General features: G+C 41.7%; 1 protein-coding gene and 1 long non-coding RNA gene across 5 annotated transcripts in view; both read right to left on the bottom strand.

The window, feature by feature from the left end:
- The window catches only part of LCOR (ligand dependent nuclear receptor corepressor), a 143,776-nt gene extending 137,205 nt beyond the window's left edge, over positions 1 to 6,571 (bottom strand). Inside the window, exons 1-2 of one of the 4 annotated variants that reach the window (XM_047073226.1) lie at positions 6,462 to 6,571; positions 5,356 to 5,429 (exon numbers count right to left, since the gene is read on the bottom strand). Coding sequence is in view for 1 of the 4 variants with exons in the window: in XM_047073225.1 (XP_046929181.1) it covers positions 5,356 to 5,429; positions 5,717 to 5,802 (160 nt within the window). In the remaining 3 variants the exon portion in view is untranslated. Of the gene's footprint in view, positions 1 to 5,355; positions 5,430 to 5,716; positions 5,833 to 6,457 lie in introns of those variants that run through there. The other 3 variants (XM_047073227.1, XM_047073225.1, XM_047073229.1) reach the window with 3 other exon arrangements.
- Positions 6,572 to 8,266: 1,695 nt separating this feature from the next.
- Positions 8,267 to 27,124, bottom strand: part of LOC124507024 (uncharacterized) — a 91,725-nt gene continuing 72,867 nt past the window's right edge. The window contains exons 3-4 of the long non-coding RNA XR_006960924.1: positions 21,918 to 21,953; positions 8,267 to 8,302 (exon numbers count right to left, since the gene is read on the bottom strand). This is a non-coding gene — a long non-coding RNA (uncharacterized LOC124507024). The remainder of the gene's footprint in view (positions 8,303 to 21,917; positions 21,954 to 27,124) is intronic.

Raw genomic sequence — 27,124 nt, 5'->3', positions numbered from 1 at the left:
AGAATCCCAAGCAGGCTCTGCACTGTCAGCACAGAGCCTGATGTAAGCTTGGAACTGACAAACCAGGAGATCATGACCTGAGCTGAAACCAACAGTCAGATGCTTAACTGGCTGAGCCACCCAGGCGCCCCTGATCAGTAATTATTCTTAAATTGAGAATTTGAGAAAAAATATTTGCAAATCATACACCAATGTGGACCTAGCATCCAGAATATACTCTTATACATCAACAATAAAACAAAAAAAAAACCTCAATTTTAAAATGAGCTAGGGATCTAAAAACACATTTCTCCAAAGAAAACATACAAATGGCCAACAAGCATGTGAAGAAATGCTCCGGGTGCCTCGAGGTGGCTCTGTTGGTTAAGAGTCCCACTCTTGGTTTCAGCCCAGGTCAATGATCTCATGGTTCATGAGTTCAGGCCCATCATCAGGCTCCATTGTGACAATGCAAAGCCTGCTTGGGATTCTCATTCATATTCTCTCTCTCTCTCTGCACCCCACCCCCCACTCACGCTGTCACTCTCTAAGCTTTAAAAAAAAATGCTCAATATCACCGATCACTAGGGAAATGCCAATAAAAACCATGACATACCACTTCAGACCTACCCACTACAAGAACTATAATCAAAAAGACAGACAATAACAAGTGTTGGCAAGGAGGTGAAGAAACTAATCCTCCTATGTTGCTGGTGGGAATGTAAAATACTGCAGCTAATTTGGAAAACAGTTTGACAGTTCCTCAAAAAGTTAAAAGTTTTCACATGACCCAAGAAAAGTGAAAACAAATGTTCATAGCAACATAATTCATAATAGGCAAAATGGGCAAACAACTCAAATGCCCATCAACTGACAAACGATAAACACAGTATGTCCACACAATGCAATATTATTTAGCCATAAAAAAGAAAAGTGAGGGGCACCTGGGTGGCTCAGTCAGTTGAGCATCTGACCTCGGCTCAGATCATGATCTCATAGTTGACGAGTTTGAGCCCCACATCGGGCTCTGTGCTGACTGCTCAGAGCCTGGAGCCTGCTTCAGATTCTGTGTCTCCCTCTCTCTCTGCCTCTGCCCTGCTCATGCTCTGTCTCAAATATAAATAAACATTAAAAAAAATTAAATAAGTGCTGATACAAGCTACAACATGAATGAATCTTGAAAACATGCTAAGAAGCCAGACGCAAAAGGCTATGTATTGTATGATTACATTTATATTTAATGTCCAGAATCGGCAAATCCACAGAAACAGATAGTAGACTGGGGGATGCCAATGGCTGAGGCACAGGACAAATGGAAAATGACTGCTAACGGGTATGGGGGTTCTTTTTTGGGTATTGAAAAGTGTTCTGGAATTAGTGATGTTTGCACAATGTAGTGAATAAACTAAATTCATTGAACTGTATACTTTAAAAGAATGAATTTTATGGTACATAAATTATATGTCAATTGAAAACAAAATTCAGAGTATGAGCCACTGTACTTGGGATACTTCCTGCAGACAAGAGACGATCAATAAAATGAGCTAATAATTCACTCTGGAATAATCCCAAAAGCAATGTGCAACTGTAAGGATTAGTAAAAAGATTTTTTAAATATTCACAAAGAGTAAAAGATAATTTGGAGGTTAGTGATGGTAAATTTTTAACTTGAAACTACAAAAACAACAGCTTTGTTTATTCACATCTATCCAATGTCCAGATTCCATATAGCATATGGGTAGACATAAAAGAATTAAGAATCAACAGAAGGGCGCAGTGGCTCGGTTGGTTGAGTGTCCGACTTCGGTTGGGGTCATGATCTCACAGATCCTGAGTTTGAGCCCCGCGTCGGCTCTGTGCTGACAGCTCAGAGCCTGCTTCGGATTCTGTGCCTCCCTCTCTCTCTGCCCTTCCCCCCCGCTCATGCTCTGTCTCTGTCTCTCTCTCTGAGATAAAAAAAAAAAAAAAAAACATTAAAAATTAAAAAAAAAGAGAGAGAGAGAAGTTCTGAGGCATATCAAAACAAATCAAACCCCTTTGCTGAGCTTCACAGCCAGTTTGCAAACCAGGAAAGAAAATCAATCTTGTTATTTCACATACACCTTTATTTGCCACAAAAAAAAACACTTTTCAACTGTTTCCAAATACCAAATGCACCCTCTAAGGATGAAAATTTGTCAATAGTAAGGATATTCAAAGCATACACACACCACTGGTTTTAGGCAATTCCAAAAATAGGTTTTGTGTGATGAAATAAAGTATAGCCTCCAAATGAGTTTATGCAGAAGACACTGTTTTGGATAACAATATCATCCCTGTTAAGGTGATTTAAAAAACAATATAGTTGTTTTATAGTCATTGGTGAGTTCCACAATGGAATCCTCAAATAAAGGAAACATTCCTCCTCTGAGCTAAGGACAGAAATGTATTATAAACCCCAAGGTGCCTAACAAAGAGACCCCACTTTAACCTGCAGTAGAAAACCTTACACCCTACCTTTGCAAAACTATCACCTATACATCCGCTACATGAATCACAGACTGTAGTTTAAATAGACTTAAACAGTTTAAATTCATTCTCATCCTTTGCCATTTTTACTTGTTTCTCATGAAAGAAATGCCCGTCACATCAAAATGAAGCAAAAATTTGCCACCTTCTTCATAAAGCCTTCCTATATCATCTCAAGAGATTTCTTTCACTTCTAAACACTCATAGAACTTTCTTGCGCAACAATATGGTATATTTTGCCTTGTACTATTATTGAATACACCAGATCTTCTCTATGTACTAAAAGCTCCTGAAGGTCAGGGTAGCTTACCCAATACTTTTGTCTACCCAGTGTCAGGTACAAATTTAAATCAAATAAGTACTCACCTAACTGCCTTTCATTCCTAAAAACAGCATTAATACAAGCAGCTACAGAATTAGGTGGGTGCTTGTAAGTGGCAAGTCCCCACACATGATGAATGCTTAATTCTCTGAAAGAAATTACAAGTCATCCAGTGTAGCCCCATAAGGCTAAAAAATGTTTTTTAAATGCCATTATTCAGACACTTCCTAGAACTAACTGCTCCAGCTACAAGCACATTTGAGGGAATCAGAACAATTTGAAATGACTGTGTAAGTTAAAAAGACTTACTATGCTATCCTTTTTCAGCCAAGCCAGAGCTAACCTGAAATCAACAAAACTTTCCCTACACTGGGAAGAGCTTTTTGAGAATACAGCAAGGATGAGGAGCAGCCAAGCAATAGTTTACAACACACCAAGCAGCAGAGAGAACCTCAATCTTCCTGGAATATGGACTACCAAAGTCCCAGAGGACATCTCAATAATCACCTGGTTACCAAATACCCATTTTGATCATAATCACTGTCTGAAACTGCTACTAATTCCAATACAAGTGAAACCTAATAATAGAAACAAAACACCTCCACAATCCCAATGCATCCCACCAAACAGCCCCCCAAAATAGAAGAATTTGATTTTCGAAATAAATGAGAATTCATTTTTAACCCAAAGATTGCTACCAATTAAATACCATTTAGAAACCAAATGACCCTAAAGCACTAAGACAATCAGTCAACAGAATCACATAGAAGGTTAACTGTTCAGAACCAATCTCATTAAAATAAACGAGGAAACGAGGAATTATTACATTTGCTAGTGACAAAGTAGTTGCCTTTTGCACTAAGAATCACTGCTGGCCTTTTTAAGTATAGAAAGTTAACACTACAATTGATTTACTTAGAACGCTTCTCTTAAAGAAATTACATATAATAAAAAAGAAAATATGAATCCCAATTAATTGATTTTAGCTGGGAGACTATCAACTGTGTATTACTGCTCTGCACTCTGGACTTTAAATACCTCCTGAACTTTACTACATTGAAAGTGGAAATTTGGATTTAAAACTATGCTTTAAGAAAACGGATGACCAGATTAAAATCCTCCTTCAAAAAATGAATCAAAATTTGATATTCAATTCAGATATTTACCAGACTTTATTAGTCATTGAAGGAAAAAAAAAAAAAAAAGATCCTGTCAAGCAGCAGTAAGTAACCACAAACACTAGCAAGGACGGATAAAAAGGGAGCCTGAGGCAGAAGGTAAGGATTCAAAGCAAACAGAATTAGAATAAGATAAACAACTCATTAAAACCATCTTAACTAACAGTAACTTTTAAAACAGTAATCTTTTAAAACCTAAAAAGCCCCACTGAAAAAAAAATCATGAAAAAAGTGAAACAAAAACATGAAAAAGTCTTCAAAATGATTTCAGTATATTCACAATTCTGAAAATTCATTAATTTCACGCTTCTCAAAAGCCACATGCCTTTCATATGATGGTTACTACTAATAAGTAATTCATAAAGTGCTTAAACTGACATAAAATTTTAGCAAACGTATGATAGGTCTGAAAAAACACAAGCAGAGACAAAATAGAATAAATGATAAATGACAACCAAAAGGCTTTCTAGAGGGCAGAAGTAGGCTTGGATTGGCAGAAAGAAAATTTTAAAATATATCCACAAGTCAAATTATACCAAAAAACTGATTCGTGCCTTTATTACTTACACAGGCACGTTTTAAGATGTACTTTTAACCTGTGGACAACCAAAGTGGTATCAGATACCTTAAAGCATTACCTATGTTAATTTTGATGTTACAGTCTAAATCCTTAACAAAATTCACATGTATCTTTATAATGAAACACTGCAGAGATGGAAGGGCTTACATTCCCTAGGTAAAGGTTACCTTACGTTTCACTTAAAGTTTCAGTTTTGCTTTTTAATCTATTACAGAAAACATGTCTTATGGGACACTGTAAAGGACATACCCTCCTGTCAAGCCAGAAAGCTCAAACACAAAGACACTGAGCTAACCAAGTGCTGTAATTCTTCCAAACTGAGCCTCTCCACACCCCCTCCACCCTTCCCCCCAACAGATATGTCTATTAAATCAGTGTCTGTTCTCCCCCTCGCACAACAAAGAGAACTTCTCACCGCATGAAATTGCCGCTGAATGGACACCAGAAAGCAGGATTTGCATAATTCCTTCCAACGAAACCCTGTCGGGAAGGAGGGGATGAGGGGCCCGAGCGAACGGACAAAATCTCCTAGATTCTGCTGTGGAAGACCTGGTTCCCAAGAATATTCCCCACGGGGGGAGAAGGGGAGGAAGGGGCTGGAATTCTGCGCCTCCCCGAGAACTGGGCCTGGGGGACGGAAAAGCACGAGAGAGCATTTCCCCACACAGCAGCAGCACAGAAGCAAAGATGGGGAAATAACAATGCTGGAGGACAGGAGAGTCAGACACAAGGATGGACTGGGGCTAGGGGGCGGCGGGCGGAGCGGAGACACCACACGGGCCACTTACTTTTTGGAGGGGGGTTAAATATATGAGTTAAGCCCTTATGGTCCCGCCGGCCGCCGCACAGAGGGAAACGGGACCTTGGGAGAGAAAAACAGACAAAACACACAGTGTGAGAGGCGCAGCTCGGCCGCCCGGCCCCTCCCGGGGCGCCCCCGTCCACACTCCCTCCTGCCCGTGGGGGAAAAAGCCACCCGAGGCCCGGGAGGCGGGGGGAGGGGGGGTGCGGCGAGGCTCTCGGCGAGGCGGCGGCTCCGGTAAATCCCCTAAGGGGACAAGAGCGACCCCCGCTCCAGCTTCCCGGTCGGACCCGGTCCCACCCCCTTCCTCCCCGCCGCGCACACACCGAACACAAATACACACACACCGACCCGAGCGTCGAGGATTAACTCCCCGGCCGCCGCCGCCACCGCCGCCCGCAGAGGAAGTGCAGCCGCTGCCCCCCGCGGCCATGACACCCTACTTGGCTCGGTCAGGCGGACCCGGGGCCTGTGACAGCTCCGGCTCCCTCCGCCCCCATCTCCACCTCACGCCTCGCACACGCCCGAGCGCCGGGCGCCCGCCCGCCCGCCCGCCGCCGCGCGTGCACGCGGGGAGTGGGGCGCGCGCCGCCGTGCGTGGGGGAGGGGAAGCGCAGGAGGGGGAAGGCGCCGGCCAGAGCGGAGAAGGGGGCTGAGCCAGGGCCCAGCACGCCCCCGCCCCCCCCCCCCCTGCGCGCCCGGCTCCACAGGACCGGAGGCGGCGCCCCCAGTCAAGCGGCAGCGCCGCGGGGCGAGTCTCCACAATAAGCCCTCGGCGGCGCCGGGCCGCCGGGCGGGGAAAAGGGGAGGCGGGGGAGGGAGGGGGCACGCGCTCCCGCCCGAGTGCCCGCCCCGGGGAAGGCGCGCGGAGGGGAGGGGCTGGCGCGCGCGCTCAGACCCGAGCGGGGGAGAGCCCGCCCGGAGGTCGCGCGCGCCCGCACTCCGGGGGGTGGGGGAGGGGGACGCCCGAGCCAAAGAGGGCGGGCGGGCCAGAGCAGCAATTCCCTCTGTCCCGGCTCCCTCCCTTGTCCGGGGCAGCCGGTGGCGTGGCGGCCCTAGGGCCGGAGGCGGCAGGGGGAGGGTCTCACCTACACAGTGAATGAGCTTGTGGCGCCACGAGTCCAGTTCTTGCCGAAAGCCGCGTCTCTCAACGGAGCATTGCTGCCGCCTACACACCCTCGCCATCTTCTGCCGCCCGCCCGGCCCTGCCTCCGCCGCGGCCCCGCGCACGCCCAGCCGCGTCGCCCGGGGCCGCGCACGCACCCGCGGCCTGGGCGTCGCGCCTCCCGCCGGGGGCGGCGCGGGGGCAGGGCCGGCCTCACCTCGCCGTGGCCCCGGCGTCGTCCCGGGGGTGGACTGGCAGTGCGTCGGCCCAGCAATTGGCACGGCGCGGGCGCTCGACTACGGTCCTTGCGTTCCTTGGCCGCAGCCGCCGCCTGCTCTGGCGGCCCAGGAATGCCCCTTCCGGGAGCAGGAGCTCGCGCGCCCCCCACCCCCCCCCCACCGCGACCCTGCACCGCCTCCGCACTGTACCCCAAGGCCACGGCTGCCCTTTCCTCTCCCTTCCCTGGACTTTGTGTTTCTTAAACTAGCCCCAGTTATCATTTCTAACCTGCCTATCGCCCGACACCAACTGTTGCGAGTTCCGTGGTAACTGCTTCTCTAAACTTCTCGGCCGAAACTGCTCCTTTCGGGAGCCTGTTTAAAGAACCGAGTTAAGAGTAAATGCCCGGATGCCCGTGGAATCACATAGCCCCAAAGTTGTAAAACGTGAGAAGGGTGTAGTTTATTAAGTCATTGGAAGTCTTGGGCAACGTTCGTAAACACAGTAAAAATGGAAACCAGGCGTTTTAAATTAAACGAAAAACGAGGAGGTTTCTACTAGCAAGGCTGATTGACCATAGGCGAAATTCTCAAAGTGGCAATATTCGGAACCCCTCGTGTGTGGAGAGAAGTTAAAGAAAATCGTACTAAAGTGAAAATAGTATTTCAAAATAAGGCTAAATTAACAATACTTAAAGCAGAGTGTTGGAAAATAGCATAATTCCATATTTCAAGAAAGGCTCGAGAAATATTTTCAGTGACCAAAGAGATTTTCAGGTGAAAACCTGGGATAATTAAGTCCCAGGACTTAGGACGCTACCTGTTCCGTTTAAACAATTCTGATCGTAATTACTTGGCTGTTATTGGGGAAAGAAAGAGAAAAGAGAAAATGGAACGAAAGGAGAAAGCGGGGGCTGACTAGAAAAGCAAAATTTTTAAATGGAAAATAGATCCCTCTTTACCAATAAGCCCAATACCCTAGGATTCTGGCCTCCTCCTCACCTTTGGGTTTAAGCTTAAAGATGGTGCATTCCTGCTTTTAGATATTTAAATTTAAGGGGCGCCTGGGTGGCGCAGTCGGTTAAGCGTCCGACTTCAGCCAGGTCACGATCTCGCGGTCCGGGAGTTCGAGCCCCGCGTCAGGCTCTGGGCTGATGGCTCAGAGCCTGGAGCCTGTTTCCGATTCTGTGTCTCCCTCTCTCTCTGCCCCTCCCCCGTTCATGCTCTGTCTCTCTCTGTCCCAAAAATAAAAAAATAAAAACGTTGGAAAAATAAATTTAAACATGAAGACTTAATTTTAATTACTGTAGTAGGTAAAACAAAGTCATTAAATACTTCCAAGAATCCCATTGGTGTATTGATTTGTGTCTTTTCAAAGCAGTGGTCCTGGTTCCTTGAACCAGGCACTTGTGGAATGTCGTGTCTATCCATAAAGAGATGGACTGGGGGCGCCTGGGTGGTTCAGTCGTTTAAGCAACCGACTTCAGCTCAGGTCATGATTTCACAGTCTGTAAGTTCAAACCCAGCGTCGGGCTCTGTGCTGACAGCTCGGCGCCTGGAGCCTGCTTCGGATTCTGTGTCTCCCTCTCTCTCTCCTGCTCATGCTCTCTCTGTCTCAAAAATAAATAAAAACATTTTTAAAAATTAAAAAAAAAAGAGGTGGACTGATTGGGACTCTTGGGCAGAACTGGTTTGAGATATATGAGTAGAAAGGCATCACTGCTTCCCAAATCTAACACCAATGATTATTCCACAATTTTCAAAAGTCCACGTTATTTCATTGGCTAAAGAGTGCTGTCAAATGAGCAAACTATTAAGTCAGGAAATATTGAATTTCTGTGTACACAAAACTATCCTGAGTGGTGAGGGGAAAGGACAAATATGAGATCAAAGATTGCTGAGGACAGGCACCCTGCACATGTGATGGATGGCAGGACATCTTTTATCTTCAATCTGAATCTTCTTTTCCTCACCGCTAGGTGGTAGGTTTGCGTCTTGCAGCTTTTCACCAAGTTTCTATGGTTTTGGGAGGAAGCATGCTTCATAAAGTTTCAAATAAATGAACAACAACACGTAATTCTAAAATGAGTTAGTGAATATATTTTCCAGTTACCCATGTAATCTGTTTAAAATGATTGAGCCAAGGGTAATACTTCCTCAACATAATCTCTTAAGGGGTCTCAGACATGCAGATTAAGAGGATCCTAGAGACTTCAGAGATCAACTCTAATTTGAGGTATGGAATTACAAGCCCAGACAAATAAAGTGACTTGACCAAGGTTGCATAGCTGCTGGGTAGAAGGTGGACAAGAAAAGCCAGAAGCCGGGGGGGGGGGGGGGGGGGGGCAGAAGCCAGATTTCCCAATTCTTAATTCAATTCTATTTCTACTACTCCACTTTGAATTGCAATTGTTGCTTCACTTATTTAAGTTGGGAACCAACATATAGTTGACCTCTCACAAAGGCCTATTTGGAAAAAAGGATGAGGGGGCAATAATAATAACTATCATTTATTGAGTAACTATGTTTAACATTGCAACTTTATTTCATTCCATCTGAATAACAATACCATGAAGTAGGTATTATTTTTACCTACTTTTCACATTTTCCAGATTATAGATTCAAGACTCAGAGGGGTTAAGTGCCTTTGTCCAAGATCACAACGTTACCAAATGGCAGAACCAGAATTCTAACTAAGATCTCTCTGCCTCCCAAACCCTCTCATTTCCCTGCAAGTAGAAGCAGGACTCTGCACGCAGCAGATTCATTTAATTCCATGTGAGAGGTGATGTTCCACTGCATAGTTGAGCAGTTTGACAAAAATCTGAGCTCCTGTCATGTGTCAGGCAGTGTCCTAGACACTTAGGACACAAATATATCTAACACATCATTTCTGACCTCTAACTCTTTTGGCTACCCTGGAATAGAATCTCAGGTGCAAGCTTTTTCCCATTCGGGGGAGGATCGAGCAATACAACACATTGGTTAAGAGAGTAGAATCTGAAGATACAGAGAGACTGATTAGAATCTTCATTCCATCCCTTAGAACCTGTGTGGCCTTGACAACTTTTCTGGTCATCAGTTTCCTCATGTGACAGAGGATAATAGTCTACAAGATGGAGATTGCGTGAAGATGAAATGAAACAATCATGTACCATGGCTGACACGTTGTTAGCATGAAATGAGTATCAACTCTCATGATTAGGCTCCCATCTGTTTGTCCAGTCTACAGGATGACAGGAAACCAAGATGCTTGTTACAATATAAGAGCATGAAGGAGTAACAGCAATGACGTTGGCCTCTGAAAACAACATTCCCTGAGGCATATCCTCATTCCCGGAGTGAGTTTTGGCAAGGAGCACAGAGAATGACTACCAGAGAGTAGGGGGTAGCCTCTGTGAACCATCGGACTCATTGGTCAGAATTATATCAAGCTTGTGTCTGATTGGTTGTAGGTGGCTTTTTCAACGTTTTTTATTTATTTTTTGGGACAGAGAGAGACAGAGCATGAACGGGGGAGGGGCAGAGAGAGAGGGAGACACAGAATCGGAAACAGGCTCCAGGCTCTGAGCCATCAGCCCAGAGCCCGACGCGGGGCTCGAACTCACGGACCGCGAGATCGTGACCTGGCTGAAGTCGGACGCGTAACCGACTGCGCCACCCAGGCGCCCCGGTTGTAGGTGGCTTTTAATAGGGAAGTTTGTCAGAGAAATGAGAGGATAAAATGGATTGGAGCCTTTTAAAGAAAGATGTCTCCTGGGGTGCCTGGGTGGCACAGTCAGTTAAGCATCTGACCCTTGATTGCAGCTCAGGTCATGATCTCACGGATTGTGAGTTCAAGCCCCGCGTCGGGCTCTGATGCTGTGAAAGCCTGGTTGGGATTCTCTCTCACTCTCTCTCTGCCCCTCCTCCACTTATGCTCTCTCTCTTTCTTTCTCTCTCAAAAAGTAAGCTAAAACTTGGGGCGCCTGGGTGGCTCAGTCGGTTGGACGTCTGACTTCGGCTCAGGTCATGATCTCGCGGTCCGTGAGTTCGAGCCCCGCGTCGGGCTCTGTGCTGACAGCTCAGAGCCTGGGACCTGTTTCGGATTCTGTGTCTCCCTCTCTCTGTCTGACCCTCCCCCGTTCATGCTCTGTCTCTCTCTGTCTCAAAAATAAATAAACGTTAAAAAAAAAATTTTTTTTTAAAAAGTAAGCTGAAACAAAAGAACCATAGCTTCTAATGAATTCCAATAAGTAACACTTTTGAAAGCACTCTTAATGGATGAGGTCTTTTATTCCTCACAACAACCCAATCAAGTATCCCCATTTTACAACAGAGCACAGAGAAATTAAGTGATTTGCCCATGGTCACATAGGTTATAGTAGATTTGGATTCAAACCCAGGCAATCTGACTGCAGAGCTAGATGCTTAATCTTCACATTATTCTGCCTCCTGTACTATAGGGGATATGGGACCTAGTGTGAGGGACAAGGCCTGGTGGACAGAAGGGAAGCTCTGATCTCTGGTGGAACTACTCAGGGAGTGGCTCTTCTTGCTTAGTACAGATTTTTAAAGTTCCTTCCTTTTCAGTCTGCCTGTGTGCCCAGAAAGCTTTTTGACTTTATGTTATATGTTTGTCTGTGACAGTTTTTTCCTTATAAAGTTGTATTGAGATATGTTTCACATACTGTCAAATTTACCCACCAGTGGTTTTCAGTATGTTTACAGAGTTGTGCAACCATCACCACAATCACTACAGTAACATTTTCATCAGCGCCAAAGAAACTCCGTATGAGTTAGCAGTTACTCCCCATTCCCTGCTCTCCTCAACCCCTGGCAACAACTAGTCTACTTTTTGGGTCTGTGAATTTTCTTCTTCTGGACATTTCAGGTCAATGGAATTGTACAGTTAGTGGTCTTTTGTGACTGGTTGCTTTCACCGAGCACGATGTTTTTCAAAGTTCATCCACGTTGTAGCATGTGTCAATACTTCCTTTTTATTGCCAATTAATATTTCATCATATGGATGTACATTTTGTTTATCCATTCCAGTTGATGGATATTTTATTGCTTTCACTTTTTGACTATTATATGTAAAGCTGCTATGAATATTTGTGTACAAGTTTTTGTGTGAACATATGTTTTCACTTTTATTTTAAATATGAATACTCGGGGCGCCTGGGTAGCTCAGTCGGTTACGCGGCCGACTTCGGCTCAGGTCATGATCTCAGGGTCGGTGAGTTTGAGCCCCGCGTCGGGCTCTGTGCTGACAGCTCAGAGCCTGGAGCCTGTTTCAGATTCTGTGTCTCCACACTGTGTCTCTCTCTGACCCTCCCCCGTTCATGCTGTCTCTCCCTGTCCCAAAAATTAAATATGAATACTCATTTGTATCATATCTATTTTGAAATAGTTTCAAATTATAGAAAAGTTGCTAGAACTCCTATATTCCCTTCTCACAGATTCCCCAATTGTTAATATCTTGCCACATTTGCTTCTGCTTTCTATGTATCTATATATAGTATATGGTTTTGTCGTTGTTGTTGAGTCTTTTTATGAACAATCTGATAGAAAACTACAAACTTGATTCCTTATTACCCCTAAATATCCAGTGTGTATGTCCACAGAACAAAAGACCCATCCACGTCGGGAAATCAACATTGATACAATACAGACCCCATGACATTTTCACTCTCTGTAACAACAACGTCTTTTTTCCTTTTCTAGTCCAGAATCCTGTCCAGAAGTTACATTGAATTTAACTGCATGTATTTTCTTTTCTTTTTTAAATTTTCTTTTTTATTTTTTTAAATTTACATCCAAATTAGTTAGCATATAGTGCAACAATGATTTCAGGAGTAGATTCCTTAGTGCCCCTTACCCATTTAGCCCATCCCCGCTCCCACAACCCCTCCAGTAACCCTCTGTTTGTTCTCCATATTTATGACTCTCTTCTGTTTTGTCCCCCTCCCTGTTTTTATATTATTTTGGTTTCCCTTCCCTTATGTTCATCTGTTTTGTCTCTTAAAGTCCTCATATGAGTGAAGTCATGTGATTTTTGTCTTTCTCTGACTAATTTCACTTAGCATAATACCCTCCAGTTCCATCCACATAGCTACAAATGGCAAGATTTCATTCTTTTTGACTGCCGAGTAATACTCCATTGTATATATACACGACTTCTTCTTTATCCATTCATCGTTGATGGACATTTGGGCTCTTTCCATACTTTGGCTATTGTTAATAGTGCTGCTATAAACATGGGGGTGCATGTGTCCCTTCGAAACAGCACACCTGTATCCCTTGGATAAATGCCTAGGAGTGCAATTGCTGCGTCGTAGGGTAGTTCTATTTTTAGTTTTTTGAGGAACCTCCATACTGTTTTCCAGAGTGGCTGCACCAGCTTGCATTCTCACAACTGCATGTATTTTCAGTGTCTTTGATTCCCGTACAGTTCCTCAGTCTTTCCTGTTTGTTTGTTTGTTTGTTTGTTTGTTTTTATGACCTTGACAGTCCTAAAAAGGACAGGTCTTTCATTCTGTAGGATGATCATGAACAGTGTTCCTCATGACTAGACTCAAGTCAGACATACATTTGGACAAGAAAAAGCACAGAAATGAGGCTGGGTTCTCTATGCATCTCATCAAGGGCTGATGATGTCAACTCTTCACACCAATGTGATGAGAATTTTGCTCATCTGGTCAAGTGGTTTCCTCCACCAAAAAATCACCATTGTTTCCTTTGTACTTGATAAATATTTTGTAGGGACATAATCTGAGATTCTGCAAATATCCTGTCCCTTGCCCTACCCATCAGCCTTAATGTCTATGAATCATTGCCTGAATTGATCATCACAATGATGATGATCAAGAAGTGATTTCTTTACTTCATCATTTCTTCTGTATTTTCTAGTTTACATTCTAATACAAGAAAAAGTTTTCCCTCTTCCCCTTTCACTTATTTATTCATTACTTACTTTCTCAATATAGACTCACGGTCTCCTATTTCATTCAGTGGGTTGTAATGTATTGCTATAGTTATTTATTTTCATGCCCTACTTGTCCCAGATTTGCCAGTGGGAGTCACTTCAAGCTGACTTCTTTGTCCTGTTGGTATACCCCCATCATACTACAAACAATTTCCTTATTTTCAGGTACAACTCAATGTTCTAGGCTCATTTTGTGTTTTCCCTGCTTCAGCTCTGGAATCAGCCATTTCTCCACAGAGCCCTGGTTACTCTTGGTGGAGGATAGTATTTAGAAATCAAGATTTGGGCTCAATGTGTTCACTACTACTGGGATGTCATGGCTACTAGGTCTTATTAGTTGTCGGCGCTAGGAAATACATATATATATATATATATATATATATATATATATAATCATCTGTATGTACTCACATATGCAGTTATCTCCACTTCCGTATCTATATTTAAATATATTTAAACACCACGACTTTACACTGATGCATTTAATTCCAATCCAGTACCTCTGAATACTTGCAAGCCTTTCCCCCTTGACAGTGAGAAACCAAGCTCCCATATTTTTCTTAAATGTAACTTTTTTAAAAGTGTATTTATTTATTTTGAGAGAGAGAGAGAGAGAATGCACAAGCAGGTGAGGGGCAGAGAGAAGGAGAGACAGAATCCCAAGCAGGTTCCATGCCATCAGCACAGAGCCCAATGCAGGGCTTGAACTCACAAACTGTGAGATCAGGACCTGAGCCAAAATCAAGAGTTGGGACACTCAGTTGGTTGGCTGAGCCAACCAAGCACCTCTAGGCTCCCGTATTTTTTTTATATTGACTTCAGTCTATTTATTTGCTTGATCCCCTCTGTATTTGGCAATCTCCTGATCACGCTGGCTACCTCCTTGGCCTGCTACCTCTACAAACCCTTTCCAAGATTGTCATCTTCTTACTACCCAAATGTTGTCTATGTGGCACACCACTACCCAGTGGATGTCAATTCTCCCCACATTGAGTGGCATACATTCTGTGGCATTCTAACCAAAATTCCAAAAGGAATTAGAAAAAACTTTCCATAGGGTCACCTGGGTGGCTCAGTCGGTTAAGTGGCCGACTTCGGCTCAGGTCATGATCTCGCAGTTTGTGAGTTCGAGCCCCACGTCGGGCTCTGTGCTGACAGCTCGGAGCCTGAAGCCTGTTTCAGATTCTGTGTCTCCCTCTCTCTGACCCTCCCCCGTTCATGCTCTGTCTCTCTCTGTCTCAAAAATAAATAAACTTAAAAAAAAAAAGAAAAAACTTTCCAAAATTTATAAAGAAAAACAAAGATCCATGAATAATTATGATGTCAGTTTTTAAAAAAAGAGCAAAGGAGAGTATGTTAGACAAGGAGATGAGCAACCTGATCCTCCTTTGAGAAAGAACTCCTGGCCTGCCTTGCAGGAGTGTGATCGCTACATAGTCTCCAGCTTCAGGGTTAGCCTCAGCTGCTGAGACTTATCTTGTCCAAGGTCCCATCTTACTGGGGCTGCCAGGATATGGTGATTAAGGGTTAGCAGGTTATAGCCTGGCCATTTCAGCCCGATGCTGGACACTGACAGTTAGCATATGTCAACTTCACTGGGTTGGCTGAGGCTTTGTCGACCTGCATCTTAGTTTGATTACTTTCTTCGCCCAGTTCTGCTCCCCCAACCCCACCCCGCCTTCCCTTTCATAGATGCTAATCCCTAATAAAACTTTTGCATCCCAAAGTCCATCTCCAATTCTGCTTCCAGAGAATCTGACATGTGACAAGGAGACATTCACTTTGAGATATTATAATATAAAGCCATAGTAATAAAATTACCATGGCACTAGCATAGGAAGAGGGAAATCATGGAAAATAGGGTATTTGTGGCCACTAATGTTAAGAAGAGCCTTTTTTCCATAAGCCCATAGAATCATATTCTATGTTGATCTTTATGCGGATCTATTTACCTGAACACATGGTATTTTGTTCATCTGGTTTTCAGGAAAAAAACAAACAAGCAAACAGTTCACTATTGTCTTTGTTAGGTGAGTGTAATAAAAAATAAATAAATAAATAAAAAAGAATCACCAGAAAGGAGTTATTTATAACTAGATAGCAAATGAAGGTTGTTTCCATGGAAAATTTGTTTCAATTTTTAAGCCTGTAAAGGTATAAAATGCATCTGAGTTAAGCAAAATGAAAGTGTTTAAAACCAAAGGAAATCCTCAAAGAAAAGTTTAGGTTTAGTAATAAAAGGAAAGTTTGCTAAAATCACAGAAAGTCCTCACTGAGCTTCGGCAAAATGTGCAAAATCCATATCTGACACTTTTGCCATCTAACAAAAATGGCTCCTTCCTACTGAGCAATCATCTAATTTGTTTCATTTCATCTCTGAAAGACTGGTTATACAGAGCCCACTGTGTACCAGCTACCCAAGCAAATGGATGACTTGTTCTGGTCAATGAACTGATTGTAAGAAGAAGTGATCCACACGACTTCCAAGCCAGTTATTTTCATGGGTCTGAAAATGCAGGTGCAGAGTCATTAGAGATTTAAATTATCTTCAAGTGTGGAAGAGCAGTTAGAGCCGGGTATGGAATCACATCTACTCACTCCTTATACAATGGTCTTTCTTCCTTCCTTCCTCCCTCCCTTCCTTTCTTTTGTGTTTATTTATTTTTGAGAAAGAGAGAGAGAGAGAGAGGGAGAACGAGTGGGGGAGGGGCAGAAAGGGAGACACAGAATCCAAAGCAGGCTCCAGGCCCTGAGCTGTCAGCACAGAGCCCGATGCAGGGCTCAAACTCATGAACCACGAGATCATAACCTGAGCCAAAGTCAGACACCTAACCAACTGAGCCACCCAGGCACCCCTACAATGGTTTTCCAATGCTGGCTTCCAAGAGTACTGGATGTGATATGATATGATATATCATGATATGATATATCATATCACATCATATCATACTAGGTTATTATAAAAAGTAGTTTCATCATTGCAGGTGAATCTTAATTATCTTTTTCAGATAATACAGTGAATATTACTACAAAAAAAAGCCACAAAACAGGTGTCTTAAGTGCCTATCAGTGTAGGGGGAAAAATCAGAGTTACTTATATGAATTTGTGAAATAATGGTACTATTTATTGAGTGAGGATTCAGAGCTAAATCCTGAGCTAGGCACTTTACCTGCTTTATTTTATTTAATATTTAAAACAATTCTACAAAATAGGTACTATTTTAAAATCTCATTTTAGAAATGGGGAGAATAAAGCACACAGGGTGTAAATGTCTTACACAATAGGTAGATGGTAGATGGAAGAATCTGAACTCAAGAGACTCTAGTAATTTGGTTTTTATCTTTTTCACTGTAGTGTTTCACAGATCAAGGTAAATGCTAGTGTGGCTTCATATGTAACTATAAGATAGCCAAACCTCCTTTTTACTTAGTCTATATCAATTAAACACTGTGCTATTGACATTTAACAAATGCTTACCCACTAAGTCTTTGAAGTTCTACATCATTTAATTGGAATGGTTGTATCTTCAGAGAATAAAAGCTCCTGGACTGACTAATAACTAATCACTAATAACTAAATACAGTTATCCTTGAAAGATGATAAAAGCATTCAAATATATTTGATAATTCCACTAACCGATCCACACTCTTTAAAAAAAAAATCCCATTATGGGGCACCTGGGTGGCTCAGTCGGTAAGCATCCGACTTCAGCTCAGGTCATTATCTCATGGTTCATGAGTTCAAGCCGCATCGGGCTCTGTGTTGACAGCTCAGAGCCTGGAGTCTGCAGCCTGCTTCAGATTCTGTGTCTCCCTCTCTCTCTGCTCCTCCCCCACTCACACTCTGTCTCTCTCTCTCAAAAATAAATAAACATTGAAAAAAATTCCCATTAATATCTTTGATTTGTGATTTCTCCTTGAAATGCCTTTTCATAAGTTCAAATGCTGTCATTTGTCACCAAAGCCGTGTTAATACAGAATGTCTTATACAATTACATTTGCTTATGACTTACTATTTTGCCTACAGCACGGGTCTGTAATTTCTTCTCAAGCATTGTCTTATTGATCTATAAGAGTTCTTTCCAAATCAGTTGAAATGCAGAATTAACAAATTCCAAAGCATACACTGTGGAAGACTTGAAATACTGTAGATAAACTGATACACCATAAACAGGACAGTTCCTCTGTTCATGGAATGGGTGACATTTCACATTCAGAGAAGGAGAATAAGTACTCAAATGATGAATGACATTTTGATCTTTTTCACACATTCATTAAAAAAAAAAATCTCCACTAGTTGTTTGCAATTGACGTAACCTTAGTGTAAAAAATTCCCCCTTATAAGTCATTTTCAAATTTACTCTCTAACAACTCTCTGAAAGTTCTTATTCTTTCCATCAGAGTCTTCCCCAGATGCTCTCCTAGATGCGGCATTGAGGATGCCAATAAACTCTAGGTGTTCCATACAGACAGTGACATTGCTGCACAAATTGCTCTTTCATATTGTGTGACACTGTGGATTCTGGCAAACTCTATTGGTCAATTCTTTGATCTATCACCCTTCAAGAAACTTGAGACCCATAGTCATCATTATACTTTTGAAATCTGTGGGACTCTGCCTTGATAATGCTTTATGACCTTCAACGAGTCACTGATTCTTCCGGCCCTCTTTCTCTACTTCTTTACTTTTTTTTGTTTTTGAAAGACAGAGAGAGACAGAGCACAAGTAGGGGAGGGGCAGAGAGAAGGAGTTACACAGAATCCCAAGCAGGCTCCAGGCTCTGATCCGTCAGCACAGAGCCCCACATGGGGCTTGAACTCACAAACCGTGAAATCATGACCCGAGCCAAAGTCGGACACTCAACAGACTGAGCCACCCAAGCACCCTCATTCTTTACTTCTTTAAAAGGAGAAGGTTGTACTAGGTACTCCCAACTTTCCTTCAAGCTTGAGCTGTCTTAAGTTGTTAGGATACATCAAAGTTAAGTGCTTGAAATTTTCAAACAATTTTACATCTGCAGATTTTAATAAAATACCACAGTACATAAAAAAAGATCGCAAAATTGTGTAGTATGATATATTATGTAAAATAAGTAGATTCAACTTTGGATGAACCCACACATTTTAATTTGATGTTATTAACATTATAGTAATATAATAATAATTATAGTAATATAATTAATATTATAGTAACTGATATTTGTTCTTCGTACATGTGTGACACATTCAGAGTTTAAGACATTAGGAGTTTTCTAGGAAGGAAGTAATATATGTAGGAAATTTATGCATACCTCTTGGTGAAAGTCACCTAACTCAGTAACACCAATAGTAATACCAAAACAGCAATGAACAGCAATAAAGCCTAGTGAAATAAGTTTCAAAACAATAAAATTATAAAATAAATTTCACGTATCCAGATAGCAGGTGTTGTATCACCAAAACAGAGGAGGCTTTTACAGGATCCCCACAAGGTTCTCAAAATGGCAGACATTTGAGACCATATGAAAACTCCTAAGGTAGAGGACACAAAGAACAAAATTTTAATATAGATTATTAATAATAGTGAAAAAATAAAACCAAATTGTTTGGCAAAGAGAATTGGTTATGTATATAATGAGGCCCCCTGTAATGGATAACCATATAGCTCTAGAAAGTATGTTCTAGAAGACTATTGTTTGACAGTGTGGCATAATATGTTGTTTACTGCATGTTTCTGGTTCTCTCTACTTCTGGACATGGTAGTGTTGCATTTCCTGGACCTCTTGTGGTTGGCTGGGGCCATGTGACTCATTCTGGTGAATGAACTAATTGTGAGCAGAAGTGATACATAGGACGCTTTCAGGCCAGGTCATTTGAATATAGATGCAACACCCCGTTGAGCATTTTCCGCCCCCTGGGATGGCAGCCAGAAACATTGGAGGTGGCAGCTACCCCATCAGCTTCGGTCCTTGAGTGAGTCTGATGAGCTGAGCCATTCTGCATTCTGCTAACTTTCAATGAACATATAAGTATGAACAAGTGTTGTTCTTAAAACACTGAAATTCTGGGATTGGTTATTACCTCAGGATAAGTGCATGGTGTGTTAAATTTTCACAAACTGAACACACCTGTTCACAAATTGAACATGTAGGTCAAGCTTGGGCCCAGTAACTGCACACCCTTTTCCACAAAGGGATTATCTTGACCTCTAACAGCATAGATTAGTTTTACTCGTTCTTATACGTTGAAAACTAATTATACAGTATGTCATTTGGTGGGTTTTTTGCTTCTTTTGATGAATATCGCACTTGTGAGATTCATATATATTGCAACATGGGTTTGTGTCCATTCATTCTCATTGATAAGTACTGTTCATTGTGTGAATGCACTAAATGCTATCCATTTTACTGTTTGTGGGTGTTTGGGTAGTTTCCAACAATTGATCATTTACAAACAACCCTCCAGTGAATATTCTGGGACATTTTTTTAAGTTTATTTATTTTGTGAGAGAGAGAGAGAGAGAGAGAGAGAGAGAGAGGCAGGGATGAGCAGAGAGACAGGGAGAAAGAGAGAATCCCAGGCAGGCTCTGCACTGTCAGTGCAGAACCCGATGCGCTGAACCATGAGATTGTGACCTGAGCCAAAGTCAGATACTTAACCAACTGAGCTACCCGGGTGCCCCAGGGATCTATCTTTTGTTGAACATATTTCTGCATTTTTGTTGGGTTTATACCTAGGAGTAGAATTACTGGATCGTAGAGTATGCTTATGTTCAGCTTTACTAGATAGTGCCAAACAGTTTTCCAAAAATACTTGCACCAATTCACATTTTCACCATCAGTGTAGGAATGTTCTGGGTGCTCCATTTGGCTCCCCCCCCCCATTTTAGCCATTCTGTAGATAACAGGCAACGTTGATCACTTTTTCACATACTTCTTGGCCATTTCAGTACTTTTTTGTAAGATGGCTGTTCAGCTTTGGCTTATTTTTCTAGTGGGTTGCCTTTGTGTTTCTTTACATATTTATTCCTTGTGAAATTGTGTTTTACACATAAGTACTTTATGTATTCTGGGTATGAGTCTTTCGTGGAGTACGTGTATTGTGAATATTTTCTTTCATTCTGTGCATTGCGTTTTCATTCTCATAATGGTACTATCTTGTTAAACATAAGTTCTCAATTTTAATATAGCCCCAATGTATCCATTTTTGTTCTTTTGGGTTTGTGCTTTTATGTCTTAGTTTTTAAAGTTTTGCCTACTCCAAGATGAAGGAGATGTTCTCTTCTAAGAATTCTATCGTATCTTTCACACTTAGATCTACAAGCCACTTGGAACTGATTTTTGTGTGTAGTATGGGATAGCAATCAAGATATGGTTTTTCCCATGTTGTTACCCAATTGCCTAAATATTACTTAGTGAAAGATTATCTGTTCCTCACTGACTGTAGTATCATGTTTGTCCTAAAACAGCTGGCCATACATATGTGGGTCTGTTTCTGACCTCTCAATTATGTTCCACTGTTCAATTTCTTTGTACACAATACACACTGTGTTGATTACTATACCTTCATAATAGGTCTAGACATCAGGTAGTGTGAGTCCTCTAGAATTATTATGCCTTGGCTATTCTTAGCCCTTTGAATACCATCTGAATTTTATTTTATTTTATTTTTTTAAATGCTTATTTATTTATTTTGGGAGAGAGAGTGTGTGAGCATGTGGGGGGGGGGGGGGCTGCAGAGACAGAGGGAGAGAGAGAATCCCAAGCAGGCTCCACACTCAGCACAGAGCCTGATGCAAGGCATGACCTGATGACTGTGAAACCAGACCTGGGTGGATATCAAGAGTCGGCCGCTCCACCAACTGAGCCACCCAGGCGCCCCACCATCTGAATTTTAGAATCAGACTGTTGATTTACACACACACACACACACACACCTGCTGGGGTTTGATTAGGATTGCTTAAATTTTCAAATTAATTTAAGGATATTGACTAAGTCTTAACAATATTGGGTCTTCCAATCCATGAACATAATCTATCCTTCCATTTATTTAGCTATTTAGAAATGGACTCTACAATATTCTGTAGTTTTCAATGTAGAGGTTTCACAGATCATTCATTAAACTTTTTCCAAAGTAGTTGTTGATTTTTTAAACAATTTCATTTTGTATTTGTTTAACGCTGGTACATAAATACAATTTTTTAATATAAGCTTTTTGTTTTGGAATAATTTTATACTTACAGAAAAGTTGCAAAGGTAATATTCTTCATCCAGCTTACCTTGATGCTAACATGACCACGGTGCATTTGTCAAAACTAGGAAATTAACATTAAAACAATATGATTAGCTAAACTATAGACTTTATCTAGATTTTAGCAGTTTTCCCACTACTGTCCTTTTTCTATTCCAGAGTCCAATGAGGAATGCTACATTGCAGCGGTGCCCGGCTGGCTCAGTTGGTTAAGCATCCAGCTTCGGCTCAGGTCATGATCTCGTGGTTCATGAGTTCGAGCCCCGCATCGGGCTCTGTGCTGACAGCTTGGAGCCTGGAGCCTGGAGCCTTCTCTGGATTCTCTCTCCCTCTCTCTCTGCCCCTCCCCTGCTCACACTCTGTCTTTCTCTCAAAAATAAATATTAAAAAAAAATTTTTTTTAAAAGAATGCTACCTTGCATTCAGTCATGTCTCTTCTAGGGTATGATGGTCTTTCCTTGTTTATCATGACCTTGAAACTTTTGAAGAGTACTGGTCAAATATTTTGTAGAATGCCCCTCAGTTTGGATTTGTCTAATGTGTTCTAGTGATTAGACTGAGGGCATGGGACTTGGGGAGGGAGACCATACGGATGAGGTACTCTTTTCATTGCATGAAGTCATAATATGACTAATCACAGGATGATGCTAGACTTGATGACTTCGTTAAGATGACATCTGCCAAATTTATTTAATAATTTATCTGTTCATGGACACTTAGGTTATTTCCAGTTTGGGGACGTATTAGTTTGCCTGGAGTGCCATAACAAGATACCACAGACTGAGTGGCTCACACAACAGAATTTTTTCTCACAGCTCTGGAGGCATCCTACAAGTTTTCATATTTTGTGTTTTCATTTTGACTATGTTCAAAGCCTTTTCTAATTTACCTTTTGATTTCTCCTTTTTTTCTTAAGTATTTATTTATTTTTGAGAGAGAGACAGACAGACAGAGACAGAGCATGAGCAGGGGAGGGGCAGAGATACAGAATCTGAAGCAGGCTCCATCCAGGCTTTGAGCTGTCAGCACAGAGCCAGAAACCGGGCTCAAACCCACGAACTGTAAGATCATGACCTGAGCCAAAGCCAGATGTTTAACTGACTGAGCCACCCAGGCACCCCTGATTCCTCCTTTGACCTGTAGGTTATTTAGAAGTGTGTTATTTTGTTTCCAAAAATTACAGTTTTTCTATAGATCTTTCTGTTATCAATTTCTAATTTAATTTCATAGTAGTCAGAGAATATATTGTATGATTTGAATTTTTGTAATTTATTGAGACTTGCTTTATGATCCAGAATATGGTCAGTCATGGTTAGGTTCAATGCACTCTTGAGAAGAATGCATATTCTGTTGCCGTTGAGCGGAGTCAAACAGGTGGATGGTGTTGCTCAGTTCAGCTATTTTCTTGCTTATTTTCTGTCTCCTTAATTATTGAATCTACCTAATTATTGAATTCAGAGTGAGGTACCCTAAAGGATTATTGAAATCTCTGGTTACAGTTGTGGATTTGTCCACTTGTCTCATGGTCTTTACATGCCCAGAAATTGTTAACTATGCCAGCTATTGTATATAAAGGGCCAAATATATGCTCCAGGTGGTGTTATCATGCATCATAGAGAATTCACCCTTTCATTTGTTGGGCTGATAGAGGAGGGGGTTGATCATCTCTCTCTTTTTTTTTTTTTTTTTTCTTTTAGAGAGAGAGTGAGAGCCCGTGAGCCAGGGAGATGGGCAGAGGGACAGAGAGAGAATCTCAAGCAGGCTCCATGCTCAGCATGGAGCCCGACTCAGGGCTCAATCCCATGACCTCTGGGATCATGACCTGAGCTGAAATCAAGAGTCAGACACTCAACCGACTAAGCCACCCAGGTGCCCCTAATAATCTTATTTTGAATTGGGACTGAGTGTGGGGTGGGGGGGGGGCATGGTGGAAGTGGGTTACAGTTTTGCTTAGAGTTAGCCTATGTCTGATTTGTTATCTTTCCTAGAGGAAGACCTTCCAGGGCTTTTAATTGAGAAACAGAAATTTGTTTTCTGGGAGGTTTTCTGGAGGTTGGATTCTGCCCAAAAGAGGTTTTCGGCCTCCCACAGCCAGCAGCTTCAAAATTTCGCCCATACCTTAAGGGGAATTGGAGACTAGAAGCCTTCATCTGACCCCTGAAATATCCAATGTCTTTCCAGAACCCTACATACCAAAATCTCTGCTGATTTACCTGTTTGTTTCTCTGGGACCTTCAGCTCCAGGGCCAATCCTGGATTCGCAGCCTCCAGCTAGTCAGTAAGTGTCCCCCAGGGCAAATGTATCTATAAGTCCTCAGTGTCATTCTGTACTCCCTCTAAGGTCATCAACTCATCTATTTTGGTTTAGTCCCCTGCTACTGGTAGATACTGTGTTATTCTTTTCTTTTTTCTTTTCTTTTCTTTTCTTTTCTTTTCTTTTCTTTTCTTTTCTTTTCTTTTCTTTTCTTTTCCTTTCTGTGTGTGTGTGTGTGTGTGTGTGTGCGCGCGTGTGCTGCTTTCTTTTCAGATTTAGATCTGAATCTTTACTCACATCTATACTTTTCCTTGCTTACTGTGATTTCACTGTTTTGGGAATATATATCTGAATCCACTTTCAAATGCATATTTTACCTTATTTACTATTAATAGCCCACACAGCCCACAAATCATTTTTCAAATGAAAGGAAACATCAAGAGTTGCATGCTCTACCAACTGAGCCAGAATGTACCCATCTTTTTCCTTTCGACCTCTCTCTCTCTCTCTCTCTCTCTCCCTCTGTCCCTCTCCCCTGCTCACGAGTGCGATCTCTCTCTCTCTCTCTCTAAAATAAAATTTAGGGGCACCTGAGTGGTTCAGTTGGTTAAGCTGTGGACTCTTGATTTCAGCTCAGGTCAATGATCTCATGATTTGTGAGGTTTAGCCCCACAAAGGGCTCCGTGCTGACAGCACACAGAGCCTGCTTCTGATTCTCTCTCTCCTCTCTCTGCCCCACCCCTGCTCATGTTTACTCTCTCTCAAAATTAAAAAAAAATTTTTTTTATATTCTTTTGGAAAAGTTCTGCTGTGGAAGATTCTCTCAGATATTAATCTCAAAACAGATTTATTCTGCTTTCAATCTTGAAAGATAATTTTGTTAGGTACATAATTTAGAGTGGACAAATGTTTTCTGATTCCAGGTTAATAGGTTCTTTTGGCACTTGGAAGAGATTTATTGATCAGTATGCTTTCCAACCTGAATTGTTGCTGTGGAATCTGCACAGTCAGGTGGTCATTCATTTCTAAATCATTTTTTTCTCCTAAGTCACTTTCAAAATACATTTACCCTGTGTTTTGGAGTTTTCCTATAAAGGATCTAGGTGCAAAGTTCTTTTTTTTTTTATAAGGCTTGCTATAAATCCTGTTTGGGTAGTTATGGATTTTTATCTTTTGTTGGAATTGAAAAATTATCATCTATTAACTTAGCAGTGATTTCTTCTCCTCTGTTCTCACTCATTTATCCCCCAGAAATCCATAAATTAGATTCATTATTCTTATGTTTGTCAATCTCACTTTCAAAATGTCCAGACCCTTGTTTTCTTGCGTTACACTCTGGGTGATTTATTTAGATCCAACTTCCATTACATCCTTAACATCTTTGCCTAATCTGCTGTTTGACACATGGCTTCATGAAATTTTAAAATATCAATGATTATACATATATATGTTTATTTACTTTATTTTAAGAATTTTTAAAGTTTATTTATTTGATTTCGGGGTTGTGAGTTCGAGCCCCAAATTGGGCATAGAGCTCACTTGAAAAAAAAAAAAAAGAAGCAGCTTTCAGGACTCTGACTTCTGTCAGTATGGGAGGCTAGACACTATAAAGAATTCCATGACTCCAAAACAAGGAGATTCTGGAAGAGGTTAATTTTTTAAATACATCATGGGATTGCAAGAAATAAAGAAAATCTTCAACTGGTCCATAATAAAAAGTAAGCTGAAACCAGGATGGGAGTATGAGTAGCAAGAAGTTTGGAGGTTGTATTGCCCTAAGGGTAAATGTATATAGATCTGTGTATCAGCTGATCAGAGACCAAACTTTGGGCTAGTTCCAAATGGACTTCTTGAACCTGAGATTCCTAAATAAGGAAAGACATTTGAAAAAAGCTAAAGTAGTCCCAAGATGACAGTTCTTGTTAGCTCCTCGTAGAAGCATCAAAAAAACCCAAAACCAAAACCAAAAACGAAACCCTGTTTGGGCCTGTGGGATCCCCAAAGACAAATACATATAATCCTACACTTGGAGATTGACAAACATAAGAGAAAATAAGGCACTATGACTGATAATCAGAACAACAAAAGACAGATTTAGACCTCCATGGTTTTCAGATATTGGAACTACAAAATCAAAATAAAAAATAACTTTGTGTGAAATTTTAAAGTGGAATTACATAAATGATTGGGACTATAAAAAGTGACTGGGAATTTTTGAAATAGAAATAGAGTGTACTTGAAATATACATAAATATAATTGTCGGGGTGCCTGGGTGGTTTAGTCGGTTGAGAGTCCAACTCCTGATTTTGACTTAGGTCATGATTCCCAGGTTGTGTGATCAAGCCCCCAGTTGGGCTCCACACTGAGCATGGAGGCTGCTTAGGTCACTGCAGGGAGAATCAAGGGCCAAATGTGCCCAGCCCAGCTGAAGCACCTTGTTTATCTTCTGCTCTCTGTTACTGATTAACAGTAGGCACCCCTCTTGCCACACCCTCTTGCTCAAACACAATTACATTTTAAAATAACATGACTTTAGGAAGAACTGGACAAAGTGCACGTAGTCAGTAGTCAGTAGGTGGGAATTGGTGGGGTATAAGCAACAATTATCGTTGGGAATCGGAAAACAATCTGAAAAATTGTACTCATTTACTTTGACAAAGAATCAGATCCAACTTCCTCCTCTAGAGTGGAGGAAGATAAGGTGCCTTCAGAGCTAGATATGGGAATCTGTTCAGAATCCGAAACACAGGATCAAGACCTGATCACATGGAATCTGAACTTTCTGTGTTACAAACTTTCATGGAATCTCCTTTGGCCATGCCCAAGAGATGTCTGAGACTCAGAAGCAGAGGAGGATTGTGAGGAAGGCACTGGAGAGACAGGAAGGGGCTTCAGTTTTAGTTTAGACTTTAACACTAGCTCCCTGTGTACATTTCCTGATGTTCTGGGCCTTTCCCAAAGGATCTCCCCAGGGTGTTAA

Source organism: Lynx rufus, unplaced genomic scaffold, assembly GCF_022079265.1.
Source record: "Lynx rufus isolate CCGP_SWC_20201006 ecotype Redwood Valley unplaced genomic scaffold, mLynRuf1.p SCAF_11, whole genome shotgun sequence".
In the NCBI taxonomy this organism is placed as follows: Eukaryota; Metazoa; Chordata; class Mammalia; order Carnivora; family Felidae; genus Lynx; species Lynx rufus.
The sequence above is the reverse complement of the archived record's forward strand: the minus strand, read 5'-3'. Positions and strand labels throughout refer to the sequence as shown.